Raw genomic sequence first — 25,923 nt, forward strand, 5'->3', positions numbered from 1 at the left:
AGGAATAGTGAAGTCTCGCTTCAACTGTATAGAAGCTTGATTAGACTGCACTTGGAGTACTGTGTGCAGTTTTGGTCCCCTTACCTCAGAAAGGATATTATTGCCATAGAGGGAGTGCAACAAAGGTTCACCATACTTGTTCTGGGGATGGCAGGACTGGCTTATGAAGAGAGATTGGGCAAACTGGGCCTGTATTCTCTAGAGTTTTGAAGAATGAGAGGCGATCTTATTGAAACCTACAAAATACTTAAAGGGATAGACAGGGTAGATGCAGGTGAAATGTTTCCCGTGGTTGGGGAGTCTAGAACCAGGGGGCACAATTTCAAAATAAGGGGGAAGCCACGTAGGGCCGAGATGAAGAGAAATTTCTTTACTCAGAGGGTTGCGAATCGTTGGAATTCTCTACCCCAGAGGGCTGTGGAAGATCGGTCATTGAGTATGTTTAAGGTAGAGTTTGATAGATTTCTGATTAACGATAGCATAAAGGGTTATGGGGATAGTGTGGAAGGCATTGAAGTATTCAATCAGCCATAATCCTATTGGCTGGTGGAGCAGGCTTGATGGGCTGAATGGCCTTCTCCTGTTCCTATAACACTCCACTGGTTGGAGTCATACCTGGCACAAAGGAAGATGGTTATTGGGAGATCAATCCTCTCAGTCCCAGAACATCGCTGCAAGATTTCCTCAGGGTAGTGTCCTAGATCTAACCATCTTCAGCTACTTCACCAATGACCTTCCCTCCATCATAAGGTCTGAAGTGTGGATGCTCGCTGATGATTATACAATGTTGAGCACCACTTGTGAATCTTCAGATATTGAAGAAGTCTGTGTTCATATGCAACAAGACCCAGACAATAGTCAGGCTTGAGCTGATAAGTGGCAAGTAACATTCACCCCACACAAGTGCCAGGCTCCAAGACAGAATCCAACTACTCCCCCTTGACATTCAATGACATTACCATTGATGAATCCCCCACTATAAACAACCTGGGGGTTACCATTAACCAGAAACTGAACTGGACTAGCCATATAAATACTGTGGCTACAAAAGCAGGTCAGAGCTTGGGAATTCTGCAACAAGTAACTCACTTCCTGACCCCCCCAAAGCCTGTCTACCATCTACAAAGCGCAAATCAGGAGTGTGATAGAATACTCTTCACTTGCCTGGACGAGTGAGGCTCCATCAACACTCAAGAAGCTTGACACCATCCAGAACAAAGCAGCCCATTTGATTGGCACCACATCCACAAACATTCACTTCCTCCACCACCAACACACAGTGGCAGCAATGTACCATCTATAAGATGCACTGCAGCATCTCACCAAGGGTCTTTCAATAGTACGTTCCAAACCCGCGACCTCTACTACCTCAAAAGACAAGGGCAGCAGATATATGGGAACACCACCACCTGCAAGCTCCCCTCAAGTCGCACACCGTCCTGACTTGGAACTATATCGTCATTCCTTCACTGTCACTGGGTCAAAATCCAGGAACTCTCTTCCTAACAGCACTGTGAGAGTTCCTACAACACACAGACTGCATCTTCTCAAGGGCAATTAGGGATGGGAAACAAATGCTGGCCCAGCCAGAGGCGCCCACATCCTGTGCAGGAATGTAAAAAAAAGTCATGGCACCGTGTTACAGGAGACGATAGGAATAATACACCTGTTCATATGACAAGATCAGAAGGCAAAAAGTGCGACTGCGGTTCAGGTGTACATATATTAAAAAAAAAATCCTTACCACTTCTAGGCTAAGCTATTCAAAAGCTTCTTGGAAATATAATCTCACAGAAGATAAACATATTCCAGACTCAAGTTTAAGGAAAGAGCTTGCATTATACAGCACCTTACACAACCTCAGGACTTCCCAAACTGTTAACCTCATAACACTTCTTTGATGGTAGTTAGGAAATACAAAAATACTTAGCTAAATTGGGAGCTCGGAAACTCCAGGACTTCTGTGCATGTGCCAGCCAGAGAATGGCCGCACATGCACAGTTGGTTGATTTCACCATCTTTAGGCCCTGCGCACGTGCAAAGAAGATAAAGAAGAAAACTGAAACAGCACAAAACTGGAGGTCAGATGACCTGAACGGGGCGCCATCTGAGAGGTGTCGTCCCAGGGAGCAGGACACAGAGGGGTACAGGGAGAAGGTCCCAAACCAAGAAGGAGGTCCCAAACCAGAGAGTGAGACAGAAAGGGGTCTCAGAAGAAAGTACCGGGCAGAGACAACAAATGGATCAGAGATAGATCCCAGAGTCAAGATAAATGACAGGGGCAGTGAAAATGGCTCCAAGTTAAAGAAAGAGCTGCGAGGAGCAGATGAAGCGAAGTACCGGAAGATCTGAAACTTGGAAAGTGAAGCTTGAGTGTACATGGAGATCCAGGGGAAAGGAACCTCGGAAGGAGAGACTGAAACATTGGAGGTAGATTCTTGTTGAAACTAACGAGTGGGAGCGACTTTTGGAGAAAATTCCAAGGCAAATTCTTTTCAAGTGTGGAAATTCTCGAGAGAAAGAAAGAGTTTCAGTGAGACCAGCTAGCTCACGGTGTGGTAAGCATCTGGGTGGGTTGTTGAGGAATCCATAGAATCTGCTTTCGTCACATCTGTCATTTACTTTGAAGGGTAGGGTGTCTGACCACAGTTCGCCAATTAGTTCACATGTACTGTATACTTGCCCTGAATATTAGAGTATAGGATAGATATGGCAAATTGTTTTATCTTTTTGAATTTGTATGTGTCGGTAAAGACATAGTTGGGGTGAAGGAATCATGAATATTTGAATCATTTTCATGTGTTTGTGTAGCGATCTTTCCAGACAATTGTCTGGTGTAACAGAATTCATTTTTCTTGTTTTTAATAAATGTTTTATTATTTTGTTAAAAGTTCATCAGCAGACTCCTGTGAATTTGTTGAGTAGCTTACCTTCACAGGTTCTAAAAAAAAAAGTTAAGACCCATCAAACCAGGTTTCATCCTGGGATCTGACTTGCCCAGTAGTAACATCAGCTGGGATCATAACAAGGTGAAGCCATTATCATAATGTAGGAAATAAAGCAGCCAATTTGCACACAGCAAGCTCCCAAAAATAGCAACATGATGATGGCCAGATAACCGGATTTTAATGATGTTATGAACCACCCAAGTTGCTTCACAGAAAATTGACACTGAGCCAAAGGTTGACATATTAGGAGGGATTATAAAAAGCTTGGCTAAGGGATGAGCTTTTAATGAGGGTCTTAAAAGAGAAGAGGGAAGTAGAGGTGGAGAGGTTTAGGGAGGGAATTTTAGAGCTTAATGTCTAGACAGCTGAAGGCATGGTCACCAATGGTGCAGCAAAGGAAATCGGGGATGTCCAAATAGCCAGATTTGGAGGAACAACGAGATCTTGGATGGTTGTAAGGCTGGAAGTGGTTATAGATGCAGGGAGGGGAGAGGTCAGGGAGGAATTTTAACATAAAACTGTGAATTTTAAACTGAAGACATTGGAGATTAGGAACCAATTAAGAGAGTGAACTCAGGGGGTGATGGCTGAGGAAACTTGGTGAGGTTGATAGTTCAGAATTGCTAAGGTTTGAATGTCTGTTTGAATGAAGCTAAATTCAGTTGGTAGCATGCTTGCTTCATACTGTGCATTTGAAAATTAAACTGCAATTTTAGAGTTTAATCTTGGCTGATACGCCAGTCCTTTACATAGGGAGTGCGGCATTGTCAGAAGTGCTGTCCTTCAGCTGCACAGTAGACCTTCCTTGCCTGTTCAGGTGGAAATCAAGAGCAGAAATAGGCTGGCAATAGGGGGCCAAATCTTCAGGTCTCCAGGTCATTGGAGAACAGACATACGGCCGAAGATGTGCATTGGGACCCTGTGGAAGTTCTGACATGCACACCCCTGTGGCAATTGCCCGGAAAGTTCCAACTTCCAATGGGCAATTCCCCTGATCTCCAGGACCATCCGCGAATGTCTGTGACTCTGAGCTAGAGGGAGAGACTTTGGATAGTTCCATGGGACTTGCCTGGATAGTTACACAGGAAATGTTAGATAGATTAAAACTTAGTCTAACATCGGAGTAACTGCACAACTGACCCCCCAAATCACACGCCCTGACCTCTCAAACTATGTTACCCAACTCTCCACCTGCCACCCTACCCAGCTCACTCGCCTGCTCATCCATTCACTGACATTCAAACTGTATCTTTAAACTTACTCATAAGGCAGCTGGGTGCTGTTAAAAGAGGAATGTGCTGTCTTCTACTCTACTTTGATGGAGTTCCGAGGGACGCTGTGCTCCACATTTCCAGGAAAGGCCCAGGAGGAAATGCAGTGCAGCGTCTACGAATTTATGAGCAAAGCAGCAATCTGACAAACACTGTCGCTGCTTGGAAATCTGGACCAGGGTTATTATTCAGAAAGGTCCTCTTTCTCCAAACCAGTTTTGCTACATTTAATCCAGACAAGAGTGCCATCTAGCACTCGCCTTCCTACCTGCAGGCTCAAGAGTCATTGATTTTAAACTCTGCAGTAGCTCTCAGAGATTGTGATAATTACTGCTGAATTCAGAGTCTCACGCAAGCAAGTTTACATTCACTCACAAAAACTTGATTGCACAAAGATTCATCTTCCCACGCTTTACTCAAGTGAAATCTGATCTAAAGCAGGTGAATTGCACTGTCACACCTGCAAGTTATTTAATCACAGTTAAGCGCTCACTCCATGCAGTATTACAGCTGCAATCAGTCTCCCAAGTGCTCTGGAAGTATAGGCTCCATCCTGACAGAGTTCAATCAGGTCAATAAACAGCAGAGTGTGGTGAGCTTTTCATTTTTTTCCAAAATAGATGCAAGGGATTGATTTAGTAGCTGAGGGAACTTGCAGCATCCAGAGTCCATGTAACTGGCCACAAAGTTAAAAAAGTAGCATTTGATCCTCTCTCTTCGTTAATCCTTCCTAATTAGGCGTTTATCTTTCTCGGTCACAGAGAGACTCTCCCATGTGCTAAGTCAGAAGCAGCAAAATCTAAACCACCAGTCCAATTCCTTCTTCCAAGCTGAAGTCTGCATCCATCACCCAGGCCACTCCCTCCCACCACCCCCCCTCCCCCATTCCCCCGCCCCACCCCCATTCCCCTGCCCCCACTTCTCCCTAATTAGAGTTTATAGATTTGTCAAACACATTGGGATTAAATTTACCTGCATTCGTTAGAATTCTGGATATTTCATTTAAAGTCCCATTGGATCTTCCTATCTCAGTTTTAAGCTTCCCCAGGATCTGTGGCTAAGATATAATCCTAAGGTAAACTTTCATTTTTCCTTTTGAAGGTTCACAAATTGTACACGACAGTGGTCACACAGAATGATCATGAAAAGAATGCAATGTAAAAGACAGTGCACAAGTCAGGAATGTAGAGAGAGAATTCTCAGCACAGATAAGAACATAAGGAATGGTCGGAGTAGTTCATTTGACCCCACAAGCCTGCTCTGCCATTCAATAACATCAAAGCTGATCTGATTGTGACATTGACTCCACTTTCCTGTCTGTCCCCATAACTCTTGACTCCCTTATCAATCAGTAATCTGTCTAACTCAGCCTTGAATATTCAATAGCCTAGCCTCCCCACTGTTATCTAGGGAAGAGAATTCCAAAGATTAACAACCCTCAGGAGGAATTCCTCCTCATCACCGTCTTAAATGGGAGACCCCTTATTTTGAAAACGTGTCTAGTACTAGATACCGCACGAGAGCAAAGAACCTCTCAGCATCTACCCTATAGAGCCGTTTTGTTTCAATATCATCTATCATCCTTCCAAACTCCAAAGAGTATAGGCCCAACTTGCTCAACCTTTCCTCATAAGACAACCCCTTCACCCCAGAAATCAAATTAGTGAGCCTTTCCTGAACCGCTTCCAATGCAAGTATATCCCTCCTTAAATAAGGAGGCCAAAACTGTCACGCAGTACTTCAGGTGTGGTCTCACCGATGCTCTGTACATGTTGTAACAAGACTTAGCTACTTTTATACTCCATCTCCCTTGCAATAAAGGCCAACCTTCCACTTACCTTCCGAATTACTGACTGCACCTACATGTGCTCTTTGAAATTCATGTACAGGGAGACCCAGATCCCTCTGTACTGCAGCATGCTGCAATCTCTCCATTTAAATAATATTCTGCTTTTCTATTCTTCCCACCAAAGTGGAAAACCTCAATTTCCCACATTATACTCCACCTAGCAAATATTTGCCACCTGCTTAATCTATCTGCATCCCTTTGCAAACTGTGTCATCCTCTCAGCCTGCTTTCCTATCTTTGCATTGTCAGCAAACTTGGCTATAATACTCGGACAGAATGCCCAACCATTCTGTATTTTATGGGACCGTGCCATTTTTAACATAATTGTCCTGTGTCCTGTAGCATTTCCTCCTGGGGCGCCATTTTTCCTGGAATTCTGATATGGAATAGGGGGAGTTCATCTAGCGGAAGGCCCAGCAGCAACACCGCCCCCCCCACCCCCCCACCCCGCCCCCCCGCCCCCACCAGCAAACCCAAATACAAATGTCCCTTATCTTTTCCCTCCCGGGAGTTGGTGAATCTACACTTGACCCCTTCATCCATGTCATTAACATAGATTACAAATAGTTGAGGCCCAGCACTAGTCCCAACCTTAAAATGACCCATTTATCAAACTGAAATTCAGTTTAACATTTTGAATTTAACTTAGAACTTTAAAACTGCAATCCAGTTGGCACAAACTGCACACCAGAAAAATTAACTGTCAATCAGAGGGAAGCGCTTAATAAAAACAGAAAATGCTGGGGGGGGCGGGGAGAAAATCAGATTGGCAGCACCTGTGGAGACAGCAACATTTCAAGTCCGTATGACTTTTCCACAGAGCTGAAGGGTCATAACGCACTCGAAACATTAATACTTTCTCTCTCTACAGAAGCTGCCGGACCGGCTGAATTTTTCCCGGATTTTGTGTTTTTATTTCAGATTTTCAGCATCCGCAGTATTTTCCTTTTTAGATGCAAGTGTTTTTAAAAAAAATTTATTCATGGAATGTGGGCTTCGCTGCCCGGGCCGGCATTTATAGCCCATCCCTAATTGCCCTTGAAAAGGTGGTGGTGAGCTGCCTTCTTGAACCGCTGCAGTCCATGTGGTGTAGGTACATCCACAGTGCTGTTAGAGAGGGAGTTCCAGGATTTTGATCCAGCGATGGTGAAGGAACAGCGATATAGTTCCAAGTCAGGATTGTGAGTGGCTCGGTGGGGAACTTCCAGCTGGTGGTGTTCCCATCCAACTGCTGCCCTTGTCCTTCTAGATGGTGGTGGTCGTGGGTTTGGAAGGTACTGTCTAAGTAATTCTTGGTGAATTCCTGTATTGCATCTTGTAGATGGTACACACTGCTGCTCCTGTGCGTCGGTGGTGGAGGGAGTGAATGTTTGTGGATGTGGTGTCAATCAAGTGGGCTGCTTTGTTCTTGACGGTGTCAAGCTTTAGTGTTTTGGGAGCTGCACTCATCCAGGCAAGTGGGGAGTATTCCATCACACTCCTGACTTGTGCCTTATAGATGGTGGACAAGCTTTGGGGAGTTAGGAGATGAGTTACTCATCACATGATTCCTAGCCTCTGACCTGCTCTTGTAGCCACAGTATTTATATGGCTAGTCCAGTTCAGTCTCTGGTCAATCATAACCGCTCCCCCCCAGGGTGTTGATAGTGGGGGATTCAGTGATGGTAATGCCATTGAATGTCAAGAGGCGATATTTGGATTCTTTCTTGTTGGAGATGGTCATTGCCTGCCACTTGTCAGCCCAAGCATGGATATCGTCCAGGTCTTGCTGCATTTGGACAAGGACTGCTTCAGTATCTGAGGAGTCACAAATGGTGCTGAACATTGTGTAATCATCAGCGAACATGCCCACTTCTGACCTTATGATGGAAGGAAGGTCATTGATGAAGCAGCTGAAGATGCTTGGGCTGAGGACACTACCCTGAGGAACTCCTGCGGTGATGTCCTGGAGCTGAGATGACTGACCTTCAATAACCACAACCATCTTACTTTGTGCTAGGTATGACTCCAACCAGTGGAGAGTTTTCACCGATTCCCATTGACTCCACTTTTGCTAGGGGTCCTTGGTGCCACACGCGGTCAAATGCTGCCTTGATGTCAGCGGCAGTCACTCTCACCTCACCCAAATAGGTGCTACTTACTGCATGCAGGAACCTTTCAGTATTTGTAAATTGGTTGTGGCTTGTAAGGATGTCTAAAGTAAGCAGTGTCTGCTAACGCACAGAGTGATCTCTCAGATTGACTGTGAAGAATACAACATAAAGAGTGCTCAAAACTCAGGAATTTGGTGCAAGTTGGAATTTGGTGCAGAAGGGGAAGCTCTTGCTTTTTTGCTTCCAAAGACTTATATTGGTTCGTGCAAACTTCATGCAATTAGTATTTAATATCTTTGGCTACTGTTTAATGCAGGAAAAAAACTAATAAGTAGATACAAATAATCTGGACTACGATATATCAGTGTCTGGGTTGCAGCATGTGGGACTTTGCAAACACATCTGGGTAAATATCTCTGTCTTGAATTTCTCTGGAGAGGGATGGGGAGGATTCAGTCATTGCGATCCATGTTGAGGCCAACCAAATTGTAGGTAAGGAGTCCTGCTTGAAATGTATCAGGAACTAGGAGTTAAATTAAAGAATAGGACTGCAAAGGTTTTCATCTCTTGATTATTACCCAAGCCACGTGCAACTTACAGTAAGGATTGGCAGACTGAGCAGGTGGGCATGTTGCAGCTGAAGAAGTGTTGTGGGAGAGGGGTTCCATTTCATGGGACACTGGCACCAGTACTGGGACAGGAAGGAGCTGTACTGTTGGGACATGCTCTACCTGAACCGAGCTGGGACCAGGATCCTAACGGAAAGGAAAGAAAGGGCAGTCACAAGAACTTTAAACTACTAAGTCTGGAATGGGGGTTTGGGTGAAACAGGTAGTATAAGTTTGAAAATAAACAAAAGGGAAGGGAACAGAGTAAAAGTATAAATTTTGAGAGAATTGTGAAGGGAATACAGGACCCTGTACTGGGATGTATTAACCAGAGACAATTCTTTTTATTATATCAAGATACGGGTGATACCACATTTATTGCTCATCCTTGGATACCCAAGGTAGTGGTAGTGGGATTCCTTAGTGATGCGCTGCAGTTCTGGTTGCTAATGGTAGTGAGGGAAGGTGCTCACTGAATAACTGTATGGAAAAGCGTTGGCCTTTTACTGATGGGCTAGTCGTCGGTTTACATTGCCTTTGCTGAATGATTTGTGGCGTCAGCCATGGTTCAGTGGGTAGCATTCCCCTCGAATCCAAAGGTCTGGATTTCAAGTTCCACTCAAAAGATTGGAGCACAAAATCTAGGCAGACACACTCAATGAAGTGCTGAGGGAGTGCTGAGCTGTTGGAGATGCTTTTTTTTCCCCCCCGATGAGACATTGAAAGGGCAGGCAGTGCCTCAGTTCATGTCACACTATTTTGAAGAAGAGCAGGAAAGATATCCTGGTGCCTGGGCCAATATTTATCCCTCAATCAATATTAAAAAAAGAGATCTTGTTGCTATCACATTTCTGTTTACGGGATCTTGCTGTGTGTAAAAAGGTCACCAATTTACAATACTGACTACACTGCAAGTACTTCATTGGTTGTAAAGCACTTTGGGAAATCCAGAAGGCAGGAAAGGCACTACATAAATGCCACGTTCTTTCCTTTTGTTCAGTTTGCGATCCATACCAAGTGAATTTTCTTAAATTTAATTAAATAAATGAATGTGTATTACCCCTCTCAGCAGGGTGACCAACAGATACTAAATCACCTGTGGCCTACAGCACTCACCTTTTGGAGTTCCCGATGTCATGGGTGGGACTGCAGTTACCATGTTTGTCCCACCTGGTTGTCTTGGGGTCCTGGGAGAGCCACCTGGCTGTCTTGGAGAGTCCTTGGAGGAAGCACAGTAAAACAGGTCACTCAGGTGTGACTTTAAATGCATTAATATATTTGGCAAAAGTATAACATGAGCAAAACCACACTGCTGGGATACTTCCCCCACATCTGGCATTTTGAGTCGGCCTTAATGCGCAAGCAGCTTCTTCTCCTTGTGATGTTCGTAAACTCATCAAACCCAGAACTGACTTTACATAACCCACAAAGATGACCTTCCAGCTCAGGTCTTCCTGACTGCCAGACTACAATAGAATCATACAGCACAGAAGGAGGTCATTCAGCCTATCATAAGCACGCTGGCTCTTTTTTTGGTCAATGGTAACCCCCAAATGTTCATAGTGGGGGATTCAGCAATGGTAATGCCATCGAACGTCAAGAGGCAATGGTTAGATTCTCTCTCGATGGAGATGGTCATTGCCTGCCACTTGTGGTGTGATTGTTACTTGGACTTGTCAGCCCAAGCCTGGATATTGTTCGGCTCTTGCTGCATTTCGACAGGGACTGCTTCAGTATCTGAGGAGTCACGAATGGTGAACATTGTGAAATCATCAGCAAATTTTCCCACTTCTGACCTTATGACGGAAGGAAGGTCATTGATGAAGCAGCTGAAGATGTTTGGGCCTCGGACACTACCCTGAGGAACTCCTGCAGTGATGTCCTGGAACTCAAGGGTCACTGTTTAAAAATAAGGGGTCACGCATTTAAAACACAGAGATGAGGTGAAATTTTTTCACTCTGAGGGTCGTGAGTCTTTGGAACTCTCTTCCCAAAAAGGTGGTGGAAGCAGAGTCTTTGAATAATTTTAAGGCAGAGGTGGATAGATTCTTGGTAAACAAGGGGGCGATAGGTTATCGGCGGTAGGTGGGATGCAGATTTCAGGTTACTATCAGATCAGCCAGGATCTTATTAAATGGTGGAGCAGGGTCCAGGGGCTGAATGGACTACTCCTGCTCCTTGTTTGTATGTTCATAATTAAGTTGATTGACCTCCAACAACCACAACCATCTTCCTTTGTGCTAGGCATGACTCTAACCAGCGGAGAGTTTTCACCCCAGATTCCCTTCACTTTTGCTAGGGCTCCTTGACACACTGTGTGCCACTCTGTCAAATGCAGCCTTGATGTCAAGGACAGACACCCTCACCTCACCAGTTCAACATTTCTGTCCATGTTTGAACCGAGGCTGTAATGAGGTCAGGAGCTGAGTGATCCTGGCAGAACCTAAATTAAGCATCAGTGAGCAGGTTATTTCTATGCTGATAACACTGTTGTTGACCCCTTCCATCACTTTACTGATGATTGAGTAGACTGATGGGGCAATAATTGGCGGGGTTGGATTTGTCCTGCTTTTTGAGGACAGAATATACCTGGGCAATTTTCCACATAGCCGGGTAGATGCCAGTGTTGTAGCTGTACTGGAACAGCTTGGCTAGGGGCGCGGCAAGTTCTGGAGCACAAGTCTTCAGCACTATTACCGGAATATTGGCAGGGCCCATAGCCATTGCAGTATCCGGTGCCTTCAACTGTTTCTTGACATCATGTGGAGTGAATCGAATTTGCTGAAGACTAGCATCTGTAATGGTGGGGTCCTCTGGATAAGGCTGAGATGTATCATCCACTCAGGCTAAAGATTCTTGCAAGTGCTTCAGCCTTATCTTTTGCACTGATGTGCTGGGCTTCTCCATCATTGACAATGGGGATATTTGTGGAGCCTCCTCCTCCAGTGAGTTGTTTAATTGTCCACCGCCATTTATGAATGGATGTGGCAGGACTGCAGAGCTTTGAAAGAGCCATCCAATTAGTTCCCCCCATCTCTTTCCCCCTAGTCTTGAACTTTTTTCCTTATCAAATATATACCTAATTTGTTTTGAAACTTACAATGGAATCTGCTTTTATCATCCATACAGGCAGTGAAATGCAAATTGTGGCTTTTCCATTTTGCTCAGGTGCAGAAGGTCACAAGCAATGAATGCAATCTTGCATCTTGCAATCTCTTTTTGCCAAGTTTTATTTCCTGCTAAGTTTGTCTGCCAGTTTTCCTATTCGATCAATAATTTAATCTCTTGCCAAAACAGAGCAGTGCACAGGATTTCAATTTATTCTCATTTCATCCTATTAAGTGGTTTGTGCCAGTGCAGTACTGAGGGAATGCCGCACTGCCAGAGATGCCATCTTTTGGATGAGACATTAAAAACAGACCCTGCCTGTTCATTCAGGCAGACATGAAAAAGTAGGTGAGTTCATCCCAGTGCCCTGGGGCCAATAATTATCCTTCAACTAACAGCACAAAAACAAATTGTCAGGTCATTATCTCATTGTTTGTCGGATTTTGCTGTAAGTAATTCTTTATTTTATTCATTCTCAGGATGTGAGCGTTGCTGGTAAGGACAGCTTTTATTGCCCATCCCTCATTGCCCCTGAGAAGATGTTGGTGAGCCACCTTCTTGAAGACAACTGAGTGGCATGCTGACCATTTCAGAGGGCAGTTTAGAGACAACTGCCTTGCTGTGGGACTAGAGTCACACATAGACCAGATTGGGCAAGGACTGCAGATGTCCTTCTCTAAAGATCATTAGTGAACTAGGTGGGCTTTTCGACACTCTGATACTTTCATGGTCACCATTACTGATCCTAGCTTTTTAGTCCATATTTATTAAATTAACTGAATTTAAATTCCCCAGCTGCTATGGTGGGATTTGAACTCAGTCTCCAATATACCGATTGACTGCCGTGTTTCCTACAGTATAATGCTCTTCATTGGCTGTAAAGTGCTTTGTGAAGTCCTGAAGATATAAACGCAAGTCTATCTTCTATAAGACAAGAAATTCTAACCCTTTACGTGGGAGCCGAGAAAGTTAAGAGGTTGCAAGGGGGTTTAAAGCTGCAGAGTTTCAATGTAGTGAACAGGGAAAGCCTATTTATTCTAGATGGGGAATTATGGCTGGGAATCACCAACCTAAAGTAGTCCCTAAGACAGCGAGGGAAGACAGGAGAAATTTCTTCAGAGCATTGGAGCGTGCGATGCTCTGACACAGGGGGAGGTTGAGGAAGGTTGAGGTTGCATCCTTTTAAGGGAAAACTGGATAAGTTTTTGAAATGGAGGAAGGTACGAGCAAAGGGGAAAGAAGGGAACAGCAGGATTGGATTGCTCTCGCAAAGTCAGCACAGACATGATGGGCTGAATGGCCTCCTTCAGCAATAACTCAAACAGCTTTCATAATGTTGACATTTATGAATCTTCTGCATCGTGTTCCCCACCTCCATCCCCCCACCCCACACCAACCCCTCAAAAAGCATTAAGGTCTGGGGTAAGAATAACTCTTTGATGCCAGCTGCATGTTATTGCCCTGCTGATGCCGGAGGTGCATTGTAGCTGGTCTGCAGTATAAATATGAGGGGGATTCAAGTTCCTGGCTCCTCTCCTGGCAGAGCTCATCCAAGTGACATTCTGAAGTCCTGCTGCAGCAATGTCAATAGTCAGCTCTGCCACACTGTACGAGAACACTGCACCCAAGCATCAAGTCAGGAGTTTCATCCATTCTCAGGCTGCCTCTACAACTGGCAGTTCTCCAATGCAAGAGGAACCAAGGAGGAGCAACTTAACTTGCTTTTATATCGCACCTGAGAGTCCAGGAGTCTGAGAGCCATCCCCCTCTTACACTGCTAAACCTGAGTTTCCTGCTTGCACTGGGGACTTAAGACTCTTGCCTGTAAGCCTGCTGGCGAGATAGGGAACTCAGATATTGGCCTCCTCAAACCCAAATTATAAAGCAGCACAAATGTACAGGCACCTTCAGGTGCACCACTTCTGTGCAGAGGGGTCTCTTTTCTCATTGGGATGAGTCCAGAGGAACATAGACTTTTTGGTTTAAAAAAAAATTAAACAAGTTTTTGTTTCAGACAGTTCAAGCTCTTCTGTTCAGACTTACGGCAGGTCTTGAAGGAGTGGCAGGCTGTTTGGCAAGAAGAGACTGCAAGAGAAAGGGTAGGCAATGTTAGAATACATCTGAAAAGGGAGACACTGTCTCACCACAGAGAAAAACTGGAAACCTTACTACAGCTTTTATCAAGTCATCCATCAGTTTGTGTTCCTGCAAAGGCCAAGGTTTGGGACAGATGAAGCCAGTGATTTTTCTGTGCAATTACATTTTGCAGGTTTGGGTTTGGGGAATGGTTTGGAAGAAAAGGGCAGAAAATGATTAATTCCATCTACTTTTATTGGTGACATGAAGCATTGCAAAGTTCAAAGCCATAATATTGGGGTATGCTAACACAGTGGCTATGTTACTGGACCAGCATCCACAGCCCAGATTAATAATACAGAGAACAAGAGTTCTAATTGCACCATGGGCAGTTTAAGAATATGATTTCAGTTCAAAACATAACAACTGATATCAGTGAAAGTGATCATGAAGCTATTGGATTATCATAAAAACCCAAATAATAATGTCTTCTAGTGGAAAAAAAGAAAGACTTTTATTTATAATCGTGCTTTTCATGACCACTAGACATCTCCAAGCACTTTACAACCAACGAAGTGCAGTCACTGTTACCGTACAAATTAGCTGCTACGTTTCTTATAATGTAATAATGACCAGATGTGATGTTGGTCGAGGGATAAATGTTGGCCAGGGCAATAGGAAGAACTCCTTTGCTCGAAAAAGTGCCATGGGATCTTTTACTTCCACACAAGCAGGTAAGAGGGAGCCTCAGTTTAAGGTCTCATCCAAAAGGCAACACCCCTGACATGCACTGCTCTCTCAGTACCGCAGTGGAGAGCCAGCCTTGATTTTTGTGCTCAAGCTCTGGATTGGGACTTGAACCCAGAATCTTGTGACTCCAAGACTAGAGTGCTACCAAGTGAGCCAAAAGGAAGAAACTTGCTGACTGTATCCAGCCTGGTATGGGTGAGTCCAGCTGGACTCCAATGTGGTTGACTCTCAGCTGCCCTCTGAAGTGGCCCAACAAGCCGCTCATTTACATCACAATACCACAGAGATTATCGGGGTTCAAGAAATCTGCCCTTTGCATTTGTTGCCTTGACAAGGTGGCAATATTCACAGCCAAAGAATTTATTTTTAAAAAATATTCAATTCACATAGGAACTTTAAAGCCAAGACTAGAGCAGGGGTCCCAGATGTGCGTGGGCAAACTTCATCAATCACACTACTCAGCCACCCTACTGCAATACTGTTCTGTTAGCAAAGCATCTTCAGGTAGGGTTACTCTTCTTCGACTCTTTTGCTTGCCTCTCTTATGTTTGGAGAATAATTTCAGGCAATGCTGAGAGATGCAGTGCTCAGACACACCATTTTACCCAGCCCTCCAGAGGTCTAACACCCTGGCACTCTTCACTGCATTAAGGGCACTATATAAATGCAAGCTGTGGTTGTGGGAATGGGGGCAGACGCACACAAAGCACAGGGCCTCAGAACTATCCAGTGGTTCAGAGCTCCAGACATGGAGTCCTGTGGGCAAGTTCCTAAAAGCATTCTTCCCCAGCCCTCGCAACACTACTAGTGGTTCATTAACCTGGGAAATTTAAGAGAAAGCAGAGGATATAACTCAGGCTGCAGGGGGGACGGAAGTCACATTTAAACTTTGCCCTCCAGTTGACCCCGTGCCCTCCACCCCTGCAAAAAAACTCTCAGAATTGCCTTGAAATTATAGGATTTTGCAACGAGGATGTTTTTTTCTTGTTAAATTTATTTTTGGGATGTGGGTGTCACTGATAAGTCTGACATTTATTGCCCATTCCCTAGTTGTCCTAAGGTGGTGGTAGTGGGCCTTTTTCCTCAGATTGCTACCATTCTTTGTAGTAGTTTGATAGAGCTTTCCAAAATTGGTAACTCTAATTGGTAACTCCGGCTGCAGGGCCTGTGAGCTGGCTTCCTGCCTTTTACAAATCAGCCTTCTTTATCCCAGCAACAGGCTCAAAAGGCTCGTTTCAAGGATGGAAAAGTATCAGGGGGCTATGAGCCTGCTGCTGGGTTTGGGGATCCAGGAACGTGCACCGTAAATGCAGAGAGCCAGTTCATTCAAACTTGCAGTACAACAACTACTTATTTACAAAGTACCTTTAACATAACAAGTATCCCAAGGCACTTCCACAGGAGCATTATAAAACAAAATTCGACACTGATCTACATAAGGAGATATTAGGGCAAGCGACCAAAGGCTTGATCAAAGGTGTAAGTTTTCGAGGGATTTTAAAGGAGGCAGGTAGAAGGATGGGGAGGTTTAGAGAGGAGATTCCAGGTTTTCAACCCCAGATAGCTGAAGGCATGGCCACTAATGGTGGAATGATTAAAATTGGAAATGCACAACAGGTCAGAATCAGAGGAGTGCAGAGAGCTGAGGGTTGTGGGGCTGGAGGAAATTCCAGAGGCAGGGAGGAGCAAGGCCAAGGAGGGACTTGAAACCAAGGATGGGAATTTCAAGAGTCCTTGCTTAACCAGGAGCCAATGCCAGTCAGAGAACACAGGGGTGATGGGCTAACAGGATTTGGCGCGGAGACACGGACAGCAGGTTTTTTTGAATGACCTGAAGTTTACGGATCGGTCTGTCATGTTTATGTGCGTTCTTTGAAAGGTTAAAGATGCCAGTCTATCTGAACTCCAAATTAAAACAGCTGCAGTTTAAAACAAAACACTTAAAATAGAGCAACATTAACAACAATATTAACAGAGATACCCAGGAAAGTAGAATTCTGCCATATCACCACTAGAGGGCAACAAAGTCCACCTGCTACATGAATCACCAAAGGTTAGGATGCAAGTGATTAACAAGGCAAATAGCATGTTGGCATTTATTGTAAGGGCATGGAATATAAAAGCATACAGTATAAAGCTACAACTGTATAGGGTATTTTGTGAGACCACATCTGCAGTAATGTGTACAGTTCTGCTCTTACGTGAGAAAAGATACAATAGCATCGGAAGCAATTCAGAGAAGGTTCACACGACGAATTCCTGGGATTGGTTGGAGATGGGGTGAGGTGGGGGGGGGGGGGGGGGGGGGGGGGGAGATGGTGTTTATCTTATGAGGAAAGGTTGGGCAGCCTTTATCCACTGAAGTCGAAAAATGACAGTTGACCTGATTGAAACATACAAGGTCCCGAGAGGATGTCCCCCTTTTGTGAGAGAGACTAGAGCTTTTTAAAAATATCTTTCATGGGATGTTGGCGTCACTGACAAGTCCAGTATTTGTTGCCTAGTTCCCCTTGAACTCAGTGACTTGCTAGGGCCATTTCAGAGGGCAGTTAAGAGTCAACCACGTTCTGTGGGTCTGGAGGCACGTAGGCCAAACTAAGTGAGGACAGCAGATTTCCTTCCCTAAAGTGAATCAGATGGATTTATACAGTTGTCAGGGCCACCATCACTGAAACTAGCCTTCAATTCGAGACTTACTGACTGAATTTAAATTCCACCAGCTTCCATGGTGGGGTTTGAACCCATATCCCCAGAGCATCAACCTAGGCCTCTGGGTTACTAGTCCAGTGACATTGCCATCACCTCCCTAACCAGGAAACACAGTTTAAAATGAGGGATCTCCCATTCAAGACAGAGATGAGGACGACTTTTTGTTTTCCCTCAGAGGGTCATTGGTCAGTGGAATTCTCTTCCCTGGAGAGTGGTGGAGGCAGGGTCAGTGAATATTTCTGAGGCTGAGTGAGATTGACTCCCTTGTCAATTAAGGATCAAAGGGTATGGGGCAGACAGGAAAAGCAGAGCTGAGGCCACAATCAGATAATCCATAATATTATCACATGGCGGAGCAGGCTTGAAGGGCCGAATGGCCGACTCGTGTTCCTAATTTGTATGTCCTTATGTTTCCGGATCGAACTTCCACGTTCACCGGGGGAACATTCCCAACTCTCAAGATGTTAGTTATTCTGAGGCAGGAAAAAGATGGGGCGGGGGAGTACGGCCCAATCGCTCGCAGTGTTGCGATCTTACCTGTTGCTTCATCAGGAAAACTTGCTCGTCCTCTGCAGCCACTTCTTTATCATGGACAGGCTGGAAAAAGACATGGTCTAACATGAATATTAGAGAAATGATAAAACCAAGGGAGCAGCAACATTCCTTTGTTTTTCTCTCAAGCAGTCAGCTCTTGCTGCACCAGAGGACCAAGCAAAATGAGAGCAGGAAGGAGGACATCCCAAGCCCCTGAGCCAGTTCCAGCATTCTATCAGATCATGACTGATCTGTATCCTAATTTTATTGGTTCCATAACCTGAACAGTCTGGTCTAACAAAAAAAAAATCTACCAATCCCAACTTTCAAATTTTCAATTAACCCCCACCTCAACAGCGTTTTAGGGGAAGAGAGTTCCAGATTTCCATTATCATTTCTATAAAGAAGTGCTTCTAGGCATCACTCCGGAATAGATTTTAAGTTTCTGCCCCTTTGCTCTGGACTCCACCCCCCCCCCCCCACCCCCACTCCCCAAATAGCTCCTATCGATCTATCCTATCAAGTCCTTTAATCATCCTGAAGACTGAGATCACCCCTTAATCTTCTACATTCGAGGGAACACAAGTCTTGTCTACGCATTCTCCTTTTAGCCTCCATCATTCTGGTGAATCTACACTGCGCCCTCTCCAAGGTCAATATATCCTTGATAATGCACAGTGCCCAGAACGGAACACTCTACTCTAAATACGGTCGCTAAAAAGTGTACTTGTCTCGGTGCCAGTAACTCCCCAAGAGGCCACTCCTTGTTCATGAGCTCAATAACCACAGGTCGATTGTCAATCCTCTGGGAATAAAAAAAAACTAATCTCCTGGGCGCTGCTGTGAGCAAAAATCACAGAACTTGAAAAAAATGGTGCACAGTTTGCCATTTTCTTTGAACACTTTCATTTTAGTTGAGATTGGGGGCGGGGTGGGGGGGGGGAGAGAGGGAGGGAGAGAGAGGGAGAGAGAGAGAGAGAGAGAGAGAGAGAGAGAGAGAGAGAGAGAGAGAGAGAGAGAGAGAGAAAAAATCCCTTTGGCCAATTGGGCAGGTGATGAAAACTCCAGGAATATGTCCGGCACTGTTAGCAAATCCATTTTGCTTGTTGGGTCCAACACAGTTGAGTGAAGACGCACAATTTCTCATCACTGCCCTTCTCAAAAACAGAGGGAAAGAAAACATACAAGTCTCAGTAGTGATGGGCAAGCCAGCTGACAGTGAAAGCAGTCACAAAAGGTTGATCCTGTTATCACTCAAAACCCACCTCAATGCACTTTCCAGCATGAATGACTGGATAGTCATCAGGAATCGGGACCGGACCTTCCTTAGTTTATGGATCCTGAGGTCGATTTTACCATGCAGCATAATGATGTGCTTTATGCCAAATAGTGATTTTTTAATCTATGGGCTGGAAATATGAATCAAGCTTTAAAAAAACTATTTTAAAGCACAAACTGAAGTGACTTGAATTCACAGCCAAGATGGCTCCCTAACTGGCATTACTGCACATTCCAACCCCATTGAGATGGAGGTGGCATGTCAGCAAAAACTAAGACAATGACCTCAAAGGAGTGCGAATATTGGCATCAATAGAAGATTGGCTAGCTAACAGGAAACAGAGGGTAGCCATAAATAGGTCTTTTTTCTGGTTGGTGGGCTGTAACAAGTGGTGTGCCACAGGGGTCATTGCTGGGGCTTCAACTTTTTACAATTTACATAAATGGCTTGGATGAAGGGACAGATGGTATGGTTGCTAAATTTGCTGATGACACAAAGGTAGGTAGGAAAGTAAGTTGTGAGAGGACAAAGAGGCTACAAAGTGACACAGATAGGTTAAGTGAGTGGGCAAAGACCTGGCAAATGGAGCATAATGTGGGCAAATGTGAAATTGTTCATTTTTGCAGGAAGAATAAAAGAGAAGCTTATTATCCAAATGGTGAGAGATTGCAGAGCTCTGAGGTGGAGGGATCTGGGTATCCTAGTGCATGAATCACAAAAGGCTAATAGTATGCAGGTGCAGCAAGTAATTAGGAAAACTAATGTTATTATTTGTGAGGGGTATTGAATACAAAAGTAGGGAGGGTATGCTTCAGTTGTACAGGACACTGATGAGCCCACATCTGGGGTACAGTGCGCAGTATTGGTCTCTTTATTTAAGGAAAGACGTAAAAGCGTTAGCAGTTCAAGAAGGTTTACTAGGCTAAGACCAGGAATGGGTGGGTTGTCTTATGAGGAAAGGTTGGACAGGTTGGGCTTTTATCCACTGAAGTTTAGAAGAGTAAGAGGTGACTTGATCAAAACTTTTAAGATCCTGAGGGGCCTTGACAGAGTGGATATGGAGAGGATGTTTCCTCTTGTATAAGAACCTAGAACTAGGGGTGATGGTTTAAAAATAAGGGGTTGCTCAATTAAGACAGAGATGGGGAGAAGCTTTTTCTCTCAGGAGGTTGAACGTCTTTGGAACTTTCTTCCTCAAAAGGCAGTAGAAGCAGGGTCTTTGAATATCTTTAAGGCAGAGAGAGATAGATTTTTGATTAACAAGGGGATGAAAGGTTATTGGGGGTAGGTGGGAGGTTACAATCAGGTCAGCCATGATCTTATTGAATGGTGGGGCAAGCTTGAAGGGTCAAGTGACCTACTCCTGCTCCTAGTTCATATCTTCATATGAATGAATCACATTTCCTATTCCAGATACTGAACTGGGTGGAGACAAACCATCAAACTTGAACAATAGGATCCTGGCTAAGAGGAGGAATTCCCAGACCTGACCTAATCAAGTTACAGTTGGAAAACATGACCATGGTTGAATTACTGGTCAGTTGAAGGGGGCAGTCACATGACAAGCCAACTTTTTTTTAATGTTTTGAACACATGTTTTCTGAGCAGAACTGAGGAGAAGCAGCTGAGAACGATCCTTTCTCCCTCTCTCCACCCAACTTGGGAGCTTTTGGGCTATTGTTTGACTCTCTTTCCAAGTGCAGCACGAGATTTTAGGGGAAGAGCTCAGCTCCACAGCTGTGCCTCCAGAAGAACAGAGACATCATCCACCTGCAGTACTAAACTGCCTCGGCGCTAAAAACAGAAGGCCACCTCATAAAAGCAGCAAGACGACCAGACTCAGCCTGAAGCCAGTCTAGTCACCAAACTACAGACTGCACATTTTTTTTAAACCTCTATGGGTTCCAATTTGACCAACCTATCCTTTTATAAAAATAGAAAATGTTGGAAAAACTCATCCGGTCTGGCAGCATATGTGAGGAGAAACGGAATTAAACGTTTCTGAAGAGGAGTCATTCAGACTCGAAACATTAACTCTGTTTCTCTCTCCGCAGATGCTGCCCGACCTGCTGAGTTTTTCCAGCTTTTTCTGTTTTTATTTTAGATTTCCCGCATCTGCGGTATTTTGCTTCTATCCTTCCTCACTCTAATCTGATGTGTGTGTGTGTGCGCGCGCGAGAGAGAGAAAGTTGGTGCATATTTTATTATTTTACTTCGATTGGTTTAAGTATAATAAAGTTAACTTTTCTTTGCCAAACTCAAGAAAACCTGTCCTATTGGTTCTTTTATGATCACAGCACATAAACAGTTAACAAGTATATCCTTTTCAAACAAGAAAAAACATCCTGTTGTGGTCAAACAAGGAGAGGGCAAAGAGGGGAAGCCATTCAACCCTTCCTCACCTGGTCCTAACGGTTGCACTGATCCTCACCACAGGCCAGCTGATTAGATTCTGATCAAAGTGCAGAGAGGTGGTGACTTAAAGGATACTCAGTAACATAGAAACAACATTAAATCCAAACACACCTTCCATTCCGATCAAAATTTAATTTTCTTTTAAATGTTCCTCTCTAATTTATTTCTATTTCTCAAAAACAGCATTTAGAACGACAGAAACAGAGGGAAGTCATTCCGCACATCCTACTTTTCCCATTGCAATCTCCAGGTCGGAGTTCAAGCCACATTCCCCACCTCCTTCCAGATACCCTTTAACAATTTCCAAGTGGCCGTCTAACTCCCCCTTAAAAGTTAGGATTGACGCAATGTCAGTAACCACTTGTAATCATGTGTAACCATGTGTTCCATATTCAATAAGTATTCTGTATGGAATGATTTCTTATAATCCCTATCGCCCACCGACCGCCTCCTCACTTAACCTGACAATCCTTAAGCTGAGGCATGGGCAGCAATACAGCTCTCAGTACCTCACCAACTGAACAATCTTCTGCTTATGGGTCCAGGTAACGAGAGTCAGTGGGCTTGCCTGGTTGTGAGCTGGGTGGGTGTCGGAGCTGAGTACCGTTGGGGTCCCCAGCTTTGATCACTAGTTGCTGCTTTCAGGAGCAGAAGGAAAGCAAGTTTTAACTGAGCAATATTGCGAGCTGAGCGCAAGTAGAACTCTATCAACTACATTACCTTTTTGACCAGGGGCTTCACGATTATGTCTTCATAAGTGTCATCTTGTTTCACTATCGCAAAATTCTCATGTAAAATAGCAATTTTCTTATCTTTGTCCCATCCTGCAGGACTGAAAAGCATGGACGTAAACAACAACAAAACAACAATGCAAATGCATTTAAAATAAATATGCATCATTCATGGTAAAGCAGAGGACGTGCTATTTTACAAGGATAGATATATCGCACGATATCAAAATCCGCGTTGAAAAGACTTGCACATAACATGCATTTTCCAATACATTTTAGCATCGCATCCTGGCTCATTGTGAGCAATACCAGAGATTTGCTGGCAACAGAGAATCGATCACTCCCCTATTAAAAGTGCAGCTCCAAGTCTGCAAGATGCAACTGCTCCTCAGCTACCAAATCAAGAGTTGGGTAGGCAACAGGTTGGACTGGGCTTCTCTCTTTTTTAAATAAAGTGCTCAAGGCAGCAAAGCCCAATCATTAGATAGTGAATGAGAGTTCACTAGTTCACTGTTTGGCTTGGTGGGGGGGGGGGGAGTGAAAAAAAAAGAGGCTTGCGTTTATATGGCACCTTTCTACAACCACAGAAGGGCCCAAGGCACTTTACAGGCAATGAAGTGCTTTTGAAGTATTGTCATAAGCTGTCATAATGTAGGAAACATGGCAGACAATTTGCACACAGTAAGCTCTCACAATTAATATTGTGATAAATGGCGAGATAATGTTTTGGTGACGTTGACTGAGAGAGAAATATTGGCCAGGACACCGGGGATAACTGTTCTACTCTCCTTAGAAATAGCGCCATGCGATCTTTCACACCCACCTGAGGGGGAAATCAGGGCCTGCGTTTAACATCTCATAGGAAACATGGACAAAAATAGCGCAGCACTCCCGCAGGGCTACACTGGAGTGTCAGCCTTGATTTTTGTGTTCAAGTCCTGGAAGGGAACTTGAACGTACAACCATCTGACTCACAGGCCAGAGTGCTACTCTCAAAGCCGGGGCAGACACAATTCAGCAGATTGCAAAATGCTGTCAGCTTCAGATCAGAATCAGCCAGCATCAAGTTACTGACACGTTACTCAAAGCGACACATTGCGAGCGCACTGTCTATAGTGTGTTGGCAAACCTCTAATACATAGAGTCAGGGCAGGTACTTACATAAAAACCGCATCTTTCTCCACCACTAAGGCAGGCATAGTAAATTGGAAATCATACATTTTGTGGACAAGGTATTTATACAAGAGATCCACATTCTTCTCTTCTTTTATTGACGTGTAAATCAAGGCAGCGCCAACTGAAAGGCTGGTTAAGGAAGCCATTTGACTGGAAGTTGTGCTTGATCCAGGCAAGGCAGGGAGAGGAGGAGAAAACAATTTTTCCTGATTTTGAATCAGCACACAAAATAAATTAAAAACTCTTATCATCTCGGCCTTAAATTTAAATTTGCTGCTTCACCATTGCCCGCAGAGGTATTAAAAAAAGCAAAAACTACCTCAAACATCAGAGTTTGAGGGTTCAAATAAAATGCTGAGAGTTGCAACAAGCGATGACACTGCATTAGTTCTTTGAGGCAACATATGAGAATCACTGAATCAAATTAGTCTTGGGCATACCGTGCTCAGAGCTAGTGTAAAATTGCATGCCTGTGCTTCTGGTTACACTTAAACTAACAGTCACCACTCAACTCAACACTTTACTCATGTTTCAAACTGACGTCTGCTGTGTGTTCTCTGCCCTTCCCCCTCCATAGAGCTATTTTTAAATTGGTTTCATTCTCTATCCCATCCACCTTGTTTCCAAAGATGCAGACTGCTAACTGGTACCTCTCCCCAAGTCACCATTAATTAGTCCTTGAACAGTGAACCCCAACAGTAGTCATCAGGGAGCTATTTGACTGGGAGGGCAATCAGGAGTGGAAACACCGCCTTGAATCTTTCTTCCCTAACACAGCACCCTCCTCAACGTCCTGGCTGTGGTCTGGTAACTCACAGGCTGGGCCCTGAACCTGGGTCTTTCCTCAGCTAAATCAGCTACTCAACAGGCTAAACAGCCTGAACATACCAGGAAAGCTCGTCCCTCAGAAATTAGGCAGCTTTGTATAAAGCCACAATTGGTTTCTGGAATAATCTAAAACTGCAAAAGCGTGCAAATTTTCTTCATGGCCCTTGGGAGAAAGGCAAAGGGTAATGGCCAAAGAATAAACCTATATTCATCTACATCCTTCGTATGCTGCAAACCCCATTATAGCTAATTAAAAAGTTGCTGCCTGTTTCTTCAGGCGAACATGGCAGCCAATTCATGCAGAGGTCCTGCAATTAACAACCAAATTAACTTAGCTCTTCCCATCTGTTCTTTCCAATTTCTACATCTAACAGGTGGTGAGAAGCTGACAATTGCGGGCAACCTCTACAGGATGAGACAAGAGTGGAGCCCAGCAACTGCACTATGGTGACACTCGTGTGTACTCTGCTGAAGGATACACTGTAAGCAGAATCTGCGAATGTGTGACTGAATGAAATCAAAGTGCTCGTCTCTGTAATCATGCTCCTTCTCTAGTACACTGACCGCATCACACTGCAGAGGGAAAGAAAAAGGGCACATTTAGTAACCGAGCAGCACAAATGAACTACAACAGAATCTTGCAATCATAATATAAAAAGACAGGCATTTTGCACACCCATTTTGCACACCTCAGAACCCGAAGATTCTAACATGTACAAAGTGGAGGAAGAGACAAGGAACCAGCATGTTTTTAGGCAAGGCCCTTAACCTGCAGTTCTCCCTACAGCATATAACTGATCTGAACTCATTTCACACAGGGTGTATACAGTTAGCATAGCGATTTCTATTCCATCAGTGTGGGCTATGTTAAAACTAAGGCCCTAAAGATTAAAGATGGATAAAACTCCCAATCTCTAAACTTTAATTTTTACTCATGCTTGGTATGTTGGTGTCATTGGCATGGCTGGCATTTATTGCCCATCCCTAGTCACTCCAAGATGACAGTTTGGGATTTATTCAGGAAACCAGGGTGTGGAAATGGTTTGGGTAGAGATGAGAAATGGTAAAGGCAAGAAGTCCCTTGTGGGAGTTGCATACAGGCCCCCGAACAGTAACTGCATGGTAGGGTTGAGCATAAAGGAAGAACTAATTGGAGCTTGTCAGAAACCCACGGCGATAATCATGTGAGGAAATTTTAATTTAGATGTAGACTGGAGACGTCAGATGGACAAAGATAGCATAGATGAGGGGTACAATTGAATGTTTTCTAGATAGTTTCTTAGAACAGCGTGTTCTGGAGCCAACCAGAGAGCTGGCTATTGTGCAATGAGATGGGAGTAATTAATGATCTCAGTGAAACTCTTTCGAGTTATCAACAGTCACAGATGGCAACTCTTTCAAGTACAATCACAGTTCTTGGTTTCCGGGAGTGGGACATGAACCCACAACCCTCTGATTCAAAGGCGAGGGTGCTATGAACTGAGCCACAGCTGACCGCCCCTAGGTAGCAGTGACCATAACGAGATTGAATTTTACATTTAGTTTGAG

General features: G+C 44.2%; 1 protein-coding gene across 2 annotated transcripts in view; it reads right to left on the bottom strand.

Annotated features, from left to right (window-relative positions):
* Nucleotides 1–25,923, bottom strand: part of dync1li2 (dynein, cytoplasmic 1, light intermediate chain 2) — a 96,898-nt gene that overhangs the window by 13,190 nt on the left and 57,785 nt on the right. The window contains exons 6-11 of one of the 2 annotated variants that reach the window (XM_078544664.1): nt 24,855–24,948; nt 23,533–23,668; nt 22,361–22,472; nt 17,950–18,009; nt 13,921–13,962; nt 9,886–9,988 (exon numbers count right to left, since the gene is read on the bottom strand). In XM_078544664.1, the coding sequence (XP_078400790.1) occupies nt 9,886–9,988; nt 13,921–13,962; nt 17,950–18,009; nt 22,361–22,472; nt 23,533–23,668; nt 24,855–24,948 (547 nt within the window). The remainder of the gene's footprint in view (nt 1–9,885; nt 9,989–13,920; nt 13,963–17,949; nt 18,010–22,360; nt 22,473–23,532; nt 23,669–24,854; nt 24,949–25,923) is intronic. The other variant, XM_078544665.1, reaches the window with a different exon arrangement.

The sequence above is a fragment of the Cetorhinus maximus genome, chromosome 6, assembly GCF_964194155.1.
Source record: "Cetorhinus maximus chromosome 6, sCetMax3.hap1.1, whole genome shotgun sequence".
NCBI lineage: Eukaryota > Metazoa > Chordata > Chondrichthyes > Lamniformes > Cetorhinidae > Cetorhinus > Cetorhinus maximus.